The following is an 11,969-nucleotide window of genomic DNA, read 5'->3' on the forward strand; positions in this document are numbered from 1 at the left end:
AATAAAATAAAATAAAAATTTAGTAGGATGACACATTCCCTTTAGCTATACAGAATATCTCAGTGCCATATGTTTCCATCTCCTCCTCGCTCTCCTTTATTCCTTTCCTGAGCGCCTTCTTCCTTCTTGATGTTCCCAACAGATTTCACTTGGTTTCCCAAATTAAGCATTGGGTAGCTACAGGAACAGGGTTGGAGAGCCAATGGGCATACAGTGTTTGGGGGGAATAACTCCTGTTGCACAGAGAGCACATGCTCCTCAAACAGTGGTTGATGTGTGGAGTGAAATAAGTGTTTTTATATTTATTTCTCAGCTGCTCATATTAAGCACATGCTCTGCAAAAATAAAAAAGTAGCCTACCTGGTCGGTGTGCTGCCACCATTTGCTGTTCAAGTGCGTAACGATGACATGTCTTTTTCCCCTGTTCCTGTCCATTTGATAATGGGCCATTCTAAATCAGAACAAATTTTACACTTTAGTAAAGAAAAGATTAAATTGAGAGTAGTCTGTTGGGTGAAAATCTGACCACTTGATGTGAGAACAGCTGTGCAGCCTGAGGCAAGGAACAGAGCACAAGCTTCTTTTTTTTGTAACTTCCCAAAATCATCAATAGGCTATAATCGCATCATGCAGCCCATATAGAATGTCTTTGAAATCATAACATAAGGTGTATCATTTACAACTAAAGTTGCCAAATAACTCTAAAACTAGTGTATAGGACCTTTTTCAAATGATCACTTTTACATTCAACAAAGCCACTTCATATTCGCTCTGGAATGGGAAAAATATCCTATTTTATTCAGCTAAGATCAATTGTATTCTTCTTACTATGAAAATAATTTAATAACGACATGGGCCTTATAAGCATCTTTTGTCAGCTAAATGAACAAGCCTACAGCCTTTGCAGGAAGCATGTCTGCATCCCACTGCTGGCTGGCTTCTGAAGCTAAGCAGGATTGGTCCTGGATGGGAGACCAGATGCTGCTGGAAGTGGTGTTGGAAGCCCAGTTAGGAGGCAGTCTTTCATCTGGTTTAAAAAAATAGCCCAATGCCCCAGGCAGTGATTTGGGACATTGCCCTGTATAGGGTGCTGTCTTTCGGACTGGACGTTAAACGGGTGTCCTGACTATCTGGTCACGAAAATATCCCATGGCACGTATTGTAAGAGTAGGGGTGTTAACCCTGGTGTCCTGGCTAAATTCCCAATCTGGACCTCATATCATCACAGTCACCTAATCATCCCCGGCTTCCAAATGGCTCATTCATCCCCCTCCTCTGCCCTGTAACTGTGTCTCCTGACCCCTCCTGTCTCAGCCTCCAGTATTTATGCTGCAGTAGTTTGTGTCGGGGCTAGGGTCAGTTTGTTATATCTGGAGTACTTCTCCTGTCCTATTCGGTGTCCTGTGTGAATTTAAGTGTGCTCTCTCTAATTCTCTCTTTCTTTCTCCCTCTCTGAGGACCATGCCTCAAGACTACCTGACATGATGACTCCTTGCTGTCCCCAGTCCACCTGGCCGTGCTGCTGCTCAAGTTTCAACTGTTCTGCCTTATTATTATTGGACCATGCTGGTAATTTATGAACATTTGAACATCTTGGCAATGTTCTGTTATAATCTCCACCCGGCACAGCCAGAAGAGGACTGGCCACCCCACATAGCCTGGTTCCTCTCTAGGTTTCTTCCTAGGTTTTGGCCTTTCTAGGGAGTTTTTCCTAGCCACCGTGCTTCTTCACCTGCATTGCTTGCTGTTTGGGGTTTTAGGCTGGGTTTCTGTACAGCACTTTGAGATATCAGCTGATGTACGAAGGGCTATATAAATACATTTGATTTGATGATTCCCAGATCGTTGCTGTAAATGAGAATATGTTCTCAGTCAATTTACCTGGTAAAATAAGGGTTAAATAAACTATGGCATGGAGCATAACCAGATAATATACAGCAGGCCAACTCATATTCTGTTCTTCTGAAATACATTTGCTTCATATCATAATATTTTGTTAGTCCTGACTAAAATAAATAATGGAGTTTTTGTGATGGTGTATATTAAATAGATTTGACTTTTATTTTTATGTAGATGTTTCAAAGGTATGAATCAGCAGCTTGTATGTGTGGACACCTGGAGATGCTAAACATGCTCGTGTTAATGGTCAATAACTGTGAGACTGGCAGTCTGCATAACAATAACCAACTGACAAAATGTCACAGCCCTAAGTGGGTCAACATTCCACAGGCCACAACGAACAGCCTGATCAACTCTATGCAAAGGAGATGTGTCATGCTGCATGAGGCAAATGCGGGTCACACCAGATGCTGACTGTTTTTCTCATCCACTCCCCTAGGTTTTTTTTAAGGTATCTGTGACCAACAGATGTATATCTGTATTCTCAGTCATGTGAAATCCATAGATTAGGGCCTAATGAATTTATTTAAATTACTGATTTCTTTACATGAACTTTAACTCAGTCAAATCTTTGGAATTGTTGAGTTTTATATTTTTGTTCAGAGCAGATGATCAGGACAGTGTAGAGTACTATTTGCCCGAAGAGGTGAGGTCTTGCAATGAGCTATATGACTGTACTTCTGATTCTAATTCTCAAGAGGAAAGTTAAAACCCTCAGCCACAAGGTCACTGAGACGGACCAACAGGGGATCGTCTGAAAGGAACTGACATGCAGGGATGGGATTTAAGGATTTTGGTCACTGGCCAGCAGACCGCAATGTCTACTAGCCCGGGTAACATTTGGGACCTAAATCTGTGGCATTCGTTGTTGGTAAAGGCAAAATGTCACTGCTGTGTCGGGCTAGTTTGGCACCTTTTCTACTAGCCCAATCTGAAAAGTACTAGCCTTGGGATAGCTTGATTTCCATCCCTGCTGACGTGTCTGACTTCACAGGTCATTTGACTAATCATGTACAACAGAAGCACTCTGGAACAAAACCGATTTTGTAGTTTGTATTGGAAAAACATCGAGTCCACAAGTCCTTTGTGAGCTAGTTAGCCAACTAGTTAATGTTAGCTCACTGTTTGTGTAATCACACTTTTCCAAGTGGTGACATGTTAGCTAGCCCACCAAGGCAGGGATATTTAGCTAATGTTTAGCTAGCTATGTTAGTTAACATTAGCTCAACATTCGTGTAGTCAGACTTTTTACGTGGTGACATGCTAGCTCACTAACTACTGTTGCCCTAGTGCTGGGCTAAAGTTAGCAAGTCTGACTACACGAACGGCGAGTTAACGTTATCTAGCTGGCTAGCTCACAAAGGACTTGTCAATCATGAAATGTCAGTCATTATGCTGTCCTATGCTGGTTTTCTTTTTACCTGTAAGGAAGATAACGTTAGTCAGTGGCTTTCTAGCTAACGTACATTTTTAGAAGCCCCTAGCTAGCCAACCACTGATCTTTGACACACCCAACATGGCTTGTTGGCAGCTATCAACAGGGCTTACCTGTACTGCATATCTATCTAATGTTTCTCTGCAGTGTGTGTTCGGTGGTGTCTAATCATGTTGTAAGCTACAGCAAAGCTTTTCCCACACTGATCACAGCTATAAGGCTTCTCCCCAGTGTGTGTTCGCTGGTGTGTATTCAGGGTGGAAGCTACAGCAAAGCTTTTCCCACACTGATCACAGCTATAAGGCTTCTCTCCAGTGTGTTTTCGATAGTGTCTAATCAGGGTGGAAGCTACAGCAAAGCCCTTTCCACACTGATAACAGCAATAAGGCTTCTCTCCAGTGTGTGTTCTCTGGTGTATAGTTCGTTTATCTGATAGAGCAAAGCTCTTCCCACACTGATCACAGCTATAAGGTTTCTCTCCAGTGTGTGTTCTCTTGTGTCTATTCATGGTGGAAGCTCGAGCAAAGTTCATCCCACACTGACCACAGCTATAAGGCTTCACTCCAGTGTGTGTTAGCTTGTGTGTTGTCAGGTTGCCTGACTGATTGAAGCTTTTCCCACACTGACCACAGCTATAAGGCTTCACTCCAGTGTGTATACGCTGGTGTATAGTTAGGGCTTTTGATAGAGCAAAGCTCTTCCCACACTGATCACAACTATAAGGCTTCTCTCCTGTGTGTGTTCGCAGGTGTCTAGTCAGCTCTCTTGACTGAGCAAATCTCTTCCCACACTGATCACAGTTATAAGGTTTCTCTCCAGTATGTGTTCGCTGGTGGGAATTTAAGGTCCCAGATTGACTGAAGCTCTTTCCACACTGATCACAGCTATAAGGCTTCTCTCCTGTGTGTGTTCGCAGGTGTATGTTTAGGGCTCCCAAATAAGAAAATCTTTTCCCACAATCAAGGCAGGGGTAAGGCCTCTCCCCTTTATGAATTCTCAGATGAGATTTGAAGGTGTTAGAAGCAGCGAAACACTTCCCACACTGTGAGCAGCAGTACGGTTTCTCTACGGTGTGAATAATGAAGCCACTCTGGCTTGTAAAACTCTTCCCACAGTCAGAGAAGCAGTGGTGAGGTTTCTTTCCTATACGTCTCTGCTGGTGTTTCTTGAGACGTTCTGATCTGGAGAGACTCTTCTCTGTCTTGTCAGCAACATGATATGGTTGAAGCGCCCCAGATGATAAGCCCCTCCCACTGCGAGAACGGCGGTTAGGGGTGTCCCCTGTGAAACAAAAACATTGAATAACTAGGTTTTGGAAATATGGATCGATAAACAAATACTATAACAATTTAAAATAATGTTTTTTTAGCAAATGCTCTTATCCAGAGTGACTTACAGGACCAATTAGGGTTAAGTACCTTACTCAAGGGCAGACAGATTTTCCACCTAGTCGGCTCAGAGATCCAAACCAGAAAGCTTTCAATTTGTGGCCCAATGCTCTAAACCAAGACTACCTGCCTCTCTTATCATCAATACACTCAGTGGCCAGTTTATTAGGTATACCACCCTCCGTTCACAAAATTCAATCGACAATAAACTAGCAACTGAGTGTTTTACTGTTTATAAATCAATTGAGCAGATTGTAGTCTAATCCACACACCCCATTGTTCTTACTTGATGAAATCAAATCTCCCTCCTCGTGTCCTTCTCTCACAGTTCCACTCTGCCCTGCTGTTTTCCTGCAGTCGACCAGCCACACAGACACCCTCTTCAGACCCAGCAGTAAGGCTCTACCGGGAGAGTTGTATCCAGGAGACTCCGGCAGGGTGGAGGGGGACGGACTAGCTCTGTCCTGGTGACCACAGGAAGAATTGTACATAGAATATCATTAGACCAAACATTTGATTACTTTAGTCTAAATCTCTGATTGATTGGGTGCATCCTTATAACACCGTTCTCCTGAAGTGTGTAATCGTTCACTGCTTTACACAAATGTCTAGTATTTTTTTTAAATCACTTTGGCAAATTTTTCAAATGGAACTTCTTATGTTAAGAGCCTTTGATTGAGCATTCATTGGCGTTGAACAAATTAGCCGCTCAATTTAGTTCATACGTGTTAGGAGAGCTTAAGAGTTTATGGAAAGAGGAGCTCCACCATCTCAAGTACAGGCCGAATGTCCCCTCCCCTTCCAAAATGTGAAAGATTGTAACACCTGCTAAATCACTATGCACCATAGGTATATTTCACTGGTCATCCCCAAAGCCAACACCTCCTTTGGCTGCCTTTCCTTCCAGTTCTCTGCTGCCAATGACTGGAACAAATTGCAAAAATCACTGAAGTTGGAGACTTATATTTACCTCACTAACTTTAAGCATCAGCTGTCAGAGAAGCTTACCGATCGCTGCAGCTCTACACAGCCCATCTGTAAATGGCCCATCCAACCAACTACCTACCTCATCCCCATATTTGTTTTTATTTTTCTGCTCTTTTGCACACCAGTATTTCTACTTGCACATCCTCATATCACTCCAGTATAAATTGCTAAATTCTAATTACTTCACCACTATTGGCGTATTTATTGCCTTACCTCCTTACTTCATTTGCACATACTGTGTACAGATTTTTCTATTGTGTTATTGACTTTGTTTATCCCATGTGTAACTGTGTTGTTGTTGTCACACTGCTTTGCTTGATCTTCCAACATAAATTAAAAGAATGTCAATTTATACAGTTCTCAAACTGTACTTAAACTTGACACTATACAATTTGTTTAGTAGTTAAGTTTTGAGCAATTTGATTAAATTATAGTTAAATGTATTGTTTACAAATTACTGGAAAATATTTTTTCATGTAATTAATTGTAAATGGCCTTTGGAAACATGTGTTTAGAACTGTGAAAATGTACCACATACTTCAAAAATGCAAGAAAGTGATGGGAAAAAAAACTTAACGGCATTGGATTGGTGGAAGCATGGGCTCGTGGGTGTTCACACCATATGTTTTATACAAATCATTTCCTTTCAAAATCAGTGAAGTGAGCAAGTGACAACGTTGGAAGGAAAGATAATTAGGAATTCCTTAACATGGTATCTAGCCTACCAAAAACATGATGTAACAGAATAAAACATGAAGTAACACTTACAAATATTATTTAAACGCCTATGCATAAATTGCTCCACCATTTCCTGGTTGCTAAAATTGCTAAGAAGTGCACTGTAGAGATTTGTTGTACCACCTAAACAAACCGCTGTGAAATATATTTTCCATAACCCAAAATATTGTATTTTCAGATGTTTGTAGCTGGTGCACAAAACCGAAAGTAAGACTGAAAAACAAAATAAAAATGGGAAGCATAGAAATAACACACACAGAACAGATTTACTGATTCTTAGACTTCCTTTCAATGAGAATGACAGATCTATAACTGACATTGCTATGTGAATTCTCCCAAAAACAAAACATATTGCAGCTTTAACACTTTCAAACATGATTTAACACTAAGACATAGCAACATTGATATACTGTGCCTTTAGAATGTATTCACACCCCTGGACTTTCCACATTCTGTTGCGTTACAGCCTGAATTAAAAATTGATATAATTGAGATGTCGTCCCTGGCCTACACACAATACCCCATAATGTCAAAGGGGAGTTATGTTTTTCCATTTAATTTGTATTTTTTACAAATGAACATACAGAACATTTGTGGGCATAACTGAAAAAGCATGTGCGAGCAAGGAGGCCTACAAACCTGACTCAGTTACACCAGCTCTGTCAAGAGGAATGGGCCAATATTCCACCAACTTATTGTGGGAAGCTTGTGGAAGGGCTACCTGAAATGTTTGACCCAAGTTAAATTATTTAAAGGCAATGCTATGAAATACTAATTAGTGTATATAAACTTCTGACCCACTGGGAATGTGATGGAAGAAATAAAAAGCTGAAATAAATCCTTCTCTCTACTATTATTCTGACATTTCACATTCTTAAAATAAAGTGGTGATCCTAACTGACCTAAGACGGGAACTTTTTTAATGAGGATTAAATGTCTGGAATTGTGAAAAACTGAGTTTAAATGTATGTGGCTATAAGGTATATGTAAAGTTCTGACTTCAACGGTAGCCTCGCTACTGTTATTTTACTGCTGCTCTTTAATGATTTGTTATTGTATTGTTGGTTAAGGGCTTGTAAGTAAGGTTGTTGTATTCGGCGCATGGGACAAATACAATTTGATTCGATTTCAGAAGACAACTAGCTTGATTGAGCCAAAGAGCAGGTGTTCTTAATCAAATCAAATTTGATTGGTCACATACACATATTTAGCAGATGTTATTGCAGATCTAGCGAGATGCTTGTGGTCCTACTCCAACAGTGCAGTAGTATCCAACAACTCATAACAAGACACACAAATCTAAAATAATGAATGGAATTAAGAAATGTATAGCATATCTGGACAAGCAATGTCAGTGGCATTGATTGAAATACAGTAGTATACAGTACATATGAAATTAGTAAAACAGTATGTCAACATTGTTAAAGTGACCAGTGATTCCATGGCTATGTACATTGGGCAGCAGCATCTAAGGTGCAGGGTTGAGTAATGGTGGTAGCCAGCTAGGGATGGCTATTTAACAGACTGATGGCCTTGAGATAGATGCTGTTTTTCAATCTCTCGGTCCCAGCTTTGATGCACCTGTACTGACCTCGCCTTCTGGATGATAGCGGAGTGAATGGGCCGTGGCTCGGGTGGTTGATGTCCTTGTGGTGATGCAACCCAACAGGAAGCTCTCAATGGTGCATCTGTAAAAGTTTGTGACGGTCTTAGGGGCCAAGCAGAATCTATGCAGCCTCCTGAGGTTGATGAGGCGCTGTTGCACCTTCTTCACCACGCTGTCTGTGTGGGTGGACCACTTCAGATTGTCAGTGATGTGTACACAAAGGAACTTGAAGCTTTTCACCTTCTTCACTGCGGTCCCGTTGATGTGGATACGGCTGTGCTCCCTCTGCTGTCTCCTGAAGTCCACGATCAGCTCCTTTGTTTTATTGAGGGAAGGGGTTATTTTCCTGACACCACTCCGCCCGGGGCCTCACCTCCTCCCTGTAGGCTGTCTCATCTTTGTTGGTAATCAGACCTACTACTGTTGTTGTCGTCTGCATACTTGATGATTGAGTTGGAGGCGTTCGTGGCCACGCAGTCATGGGTGAACAGGGAGTACAGGAGGGGCTGAGCACGCAACCTTATTGGGCCCCAGTGTTGAGGATCAGCATAGTGGAGGTGTTGTTTCCTACCTTCACCACCTGGGGACAAACCATCAGGAAGTCCAGGATCCCGTTGCACAGGTCAGGGTTCAGACCCAGGGCCCTGAGCTAAATGAGTTTGGAGGGTACTATGGTGCTGAAGGTTGATTGATAGTCAATGAACAGCATTCTTACATAGGTATTCCTCTCATCATATATGCATAGTCACTTTAACCGTATCTATATGTACATACGACCTCAATCAGCCTGACTAACCGGTGTCTGTATGTAGCCTCGCTACTGTTATTTTTCACTGTCTTTTTACTGTTGTTTTGTTTCCTTACTTACCTATTGTACACCTTGTACCTTTTTTGCACTTTTGATTAGAGCCTGTAAGTAGGCATTTCATTGTATGGTCTACACCTGTTGTATTCGGCGCACGTGACAAATAAACTTGGATTTGATTTGTCCAGATGGGATAGGGCATTGTCATGGCGATTACATCGTCTGCGGATCTGTTGGGGAGGTAAGCAAATTGAAGTGGGTCTAGGGTGTCAGGTAAGGTGGAGGTGATATGATCCTTAACTAGCCTCAAAGCACTTCATGATGACATAAATGTAATGTTTTGTATACTCAGTGAAATTGTCCATTCTCACAAAAAGTTTATTTCTTTCAAATTGTGTGCACAAATTTGTTTACATCCCCGTCAGTGAGCATTTCTCCTTTGCCAAGAATGCATCCACCTGACAGGTGTGGCATATCAAAAGCTGATTGAACAGGATGATCATTACACAGTTGCTCCTTCTGCTAGAGACAATAAAAGGCCACCCTAAAACGTGCCGTTTTTCCACACAAAACAATGTGCCACAGATGTCTCAAGTTGAGGGAGAGTCCAGATGGAGCTGTAAATACAATCAAGCCTGTCTAATGGCAGAGTTGATCAGCACAGATTTGGATCACAATGTCAAGAAGACAGGAGAAGGAGCATACTGGAATGTATTCTGGATGTTTGAAACTGAGGAGTTTGTTCTGATACTAGCCAGCATACATTTGCTCACTGCACATGTTTAAATGTGCATTTTGTTTTCTCAGCTACAGTTTGAGTTGTCTTGTCTTGACAGTGAAATATGGCTAGCTCTTACCGTAGCTTCGACTATAGTGTGTGTTGGAAAAGCCTACTTGTATTGCAAGGTAGCAAGGTGACAATTTGCCCAACGTTTGGTGTTGGTTTGTTGAACCGATGTAGTTAGCTAGCTATGTTTTGGAAATATTTAGGACTGACGTTTGGAAGTGAACTAACATTAGCTACCTTGTGTTAGTCAGCTGTTGTCTGGCTAGAGTTAGCTAATGGTTGAAGTTGTGTAACAGACCTTCCTTAAACAAATATAGCTAGCTACCTTAGCCTGTTCATTAGCTATCTAGCATTCAACTGACTGGTGTTAGCTAAGCTACAGAGGCTAGCTGCTGGACTTTGGACAAACAAGTTAACTTTAGCTACTAGCAGCTGTGTTGTTGTAGAACAGTTGCTGACCCGTTTAGATAACTCTTGAGATACGGCTAAAAATGTGTCAGAAATGCTACAAAAAAGGATCTCATAGTTGGTTCCTAATGGACAGAAATGTGCCTGTGAGAGCAATAAGTAATCAAATCTGTTGCGCTTACTAATGGACTCAATCCGACATTTAAATCAAATGGTCACTTTATGGTAGCTCTTTGCTCGTTTTCATTTGACTTATATCATTGGAGCTAGGTGGGACTAAACTCTGACAACTCAATTGCTAAGGACCCTGTTAGAAGTTAAGAATATGTTACTCCGTGACGGCTGGACAGATCCTGAGAGGTGGGGAGTGTTGTCAAGTTGATTTACGAGATTGGCTTCATAATGGCTTAGATATGATGGTAGGGAAATTGTTAATTTATCATTGAGCTTCAACCAATGCAAACTCCGCGAGACTAGAACATAATGGAATAGAACTAAATAATATGAAAAATGTTGCAAAAGTGAGTCGTAACATGCATCATTGGTGTGGCCTCTCAATGGCCAATACATATCAGCAATCCAGGGTTTATATACATCACTGGTGTAGCCTCTCAATGGCCAATACATATCAGCAGCAATACAGAGTTTATATACATCACTGGTGTAGCCTCTCAATGGCCAATCCAGGGTTTATATACATCACTGGTGTAGCCTATGTTTAACTATTTCTCCATGGTTCTGACTTGACCTGCTAACCATTGCTTGAATCATCAATCTGTGTGCGATTGACTAGTGGGCTACTTTGCTGAAATAACCACCCTGGTTTCTTTTGTCTAGACGTTCAAAGGGAACGCATAGATGTGGAAGGTCAAAGAAAACTAGACCTAGACGTTGTATACACCACAGTAAGGACACTGTTGATAACAGTCAACCAGACTTACCCGATCCATCTTGGGAGCGATTCTTTCTTCAAATAAAAAACCATGAAAGTAAAGGTGTACGCTAGAGTTACTTTCCTTGTCACGGCGTTCAGATAAAGAAAAGCTAGACCAGCGCCATCAGACGTCCTTTTACATATCAAAACTGGATTTAAATGGAGACAAATTTTACATCAGAACGATCCTGTGGAATTAATTTTAGTATGAAAACTAGATAGAGGATGGTAACAAAGTACTTCCTGTTGATGCTTTTCGGCTTCTGCTGAGGTGTTTAAGAGGTGCCGCCACCTACTGTATATAGTCATCAACACTTCAAGTGCCTGAAGCGGTTTAGGGAGTGTCATTTATTGCTAGAAAATAACTGTATTCCCTCAAATATATAGTGTTAACTTAATGGCAAAAATGTAGGCTATTTTTGAATAGTGGAGGCAGCGCCTATTTTCTTTGACTTGCGGTAACTCTAAATCAATAGTTGTTAATTAAGTTCAGACTTACAGCTGTAATCGCAGCAAAAGGTGGCGCTACAAAGTATTAACTTAAGGGGGCTGAATAATTTTGCACACCCAATTTTTCAGTTTTTGATTTGTTAAAAAAGTTTGAAATATCCAATAAATGTCGTTCCACTTCATGATTGTGTCCCACTTGTTGTTGATTCTTCACAAAAAAATACAGTTTTATATCTTTATGTTTGAAGCCTGAAATGTGGCAAAAGGTCGCAAAGTTCAAGGGGGCCGAATACTTTCGCAAGGCACTGTAAACGTTTATCCATTTAGATGACAATGTGTGATATTGCATGGAAATGGCAAACCTGCTTCTAGATCAGAGCTGCATATTATAGATGCAGTAAAGGAGTCAATGGAACGAAGATCGTTCAACAAATCTGATCTAACAAAGTGGATATTCGTCAAATCGTCATGATATACAGCATCTGGAAAGTATTCAGACAAGGGCTATCCCGACAAAAAAATTCTGTAGACC

At 41.1% G+C, this 11,969-nt stretch overlaps 1 protein-coding gene across 1 annotated transcript; it reads right to left on the reverse strand.

The window, feature by feature from the left end:
• Positions 1 to 1,844: 1,844 nt before the first annotated feature.
• On the reverse strand, positions 1,845 to 11,228 carry LOC121838642 (zinc finger protein 664-like). Its single transcript, XM_042314102.1, has 3 exons — positions 10,995 to 11,228; positions 5,009 to 5,186; positions 1,845 to 4,615 (listed from the first exon to the last, which is right to left on the reverse strand). The coding sequence occupies exons 1-3, from the start codon at positions 11,001 to 11,003 to the stop codon at positions 3,465 to 3,467; spliced, it is 1,338 nt and encodes a 445-aa protein (XP_042170036.1). The 5' UTR covers positions 11,004 to 11,228; the 3' UTR covers positions 1,845 to 3,464.
• Between the last annotated feature and the right edge of the window lie 741 nt (positions 11,229 to 11,969).

The sequence above is a fragment of the Oncorhynchus tshawytscha genome, unplaced genomic scaffold (assembly GCF_018296145.1).
Source record: "Oncorhynchus tshawytscha isolate Ot180627B unplaced genomic scaffold, Otsh_v2.0 Un_contig_19232_pilon_pilon, whole genome shotgun sequence".
NCBI lineage: Eukaryota > Metazoa > Chordata > Actinopteri > Salmoniformes > Salmonidae > Oncorhynchus > Oncorhynchus tshawytscha.

Excerpts from the sequence above, each read along its gene's own strand:
- LOC121838642 (XM_042314102.1), bottom strand. Across the intron at positions 4,616-5,008 it reads GGGAGATTTGATTTCATCAA|GGGACACCCCTAACCGCCGT; the intron begins GTAAGAACAATG and ends TTTGTTTCACAG.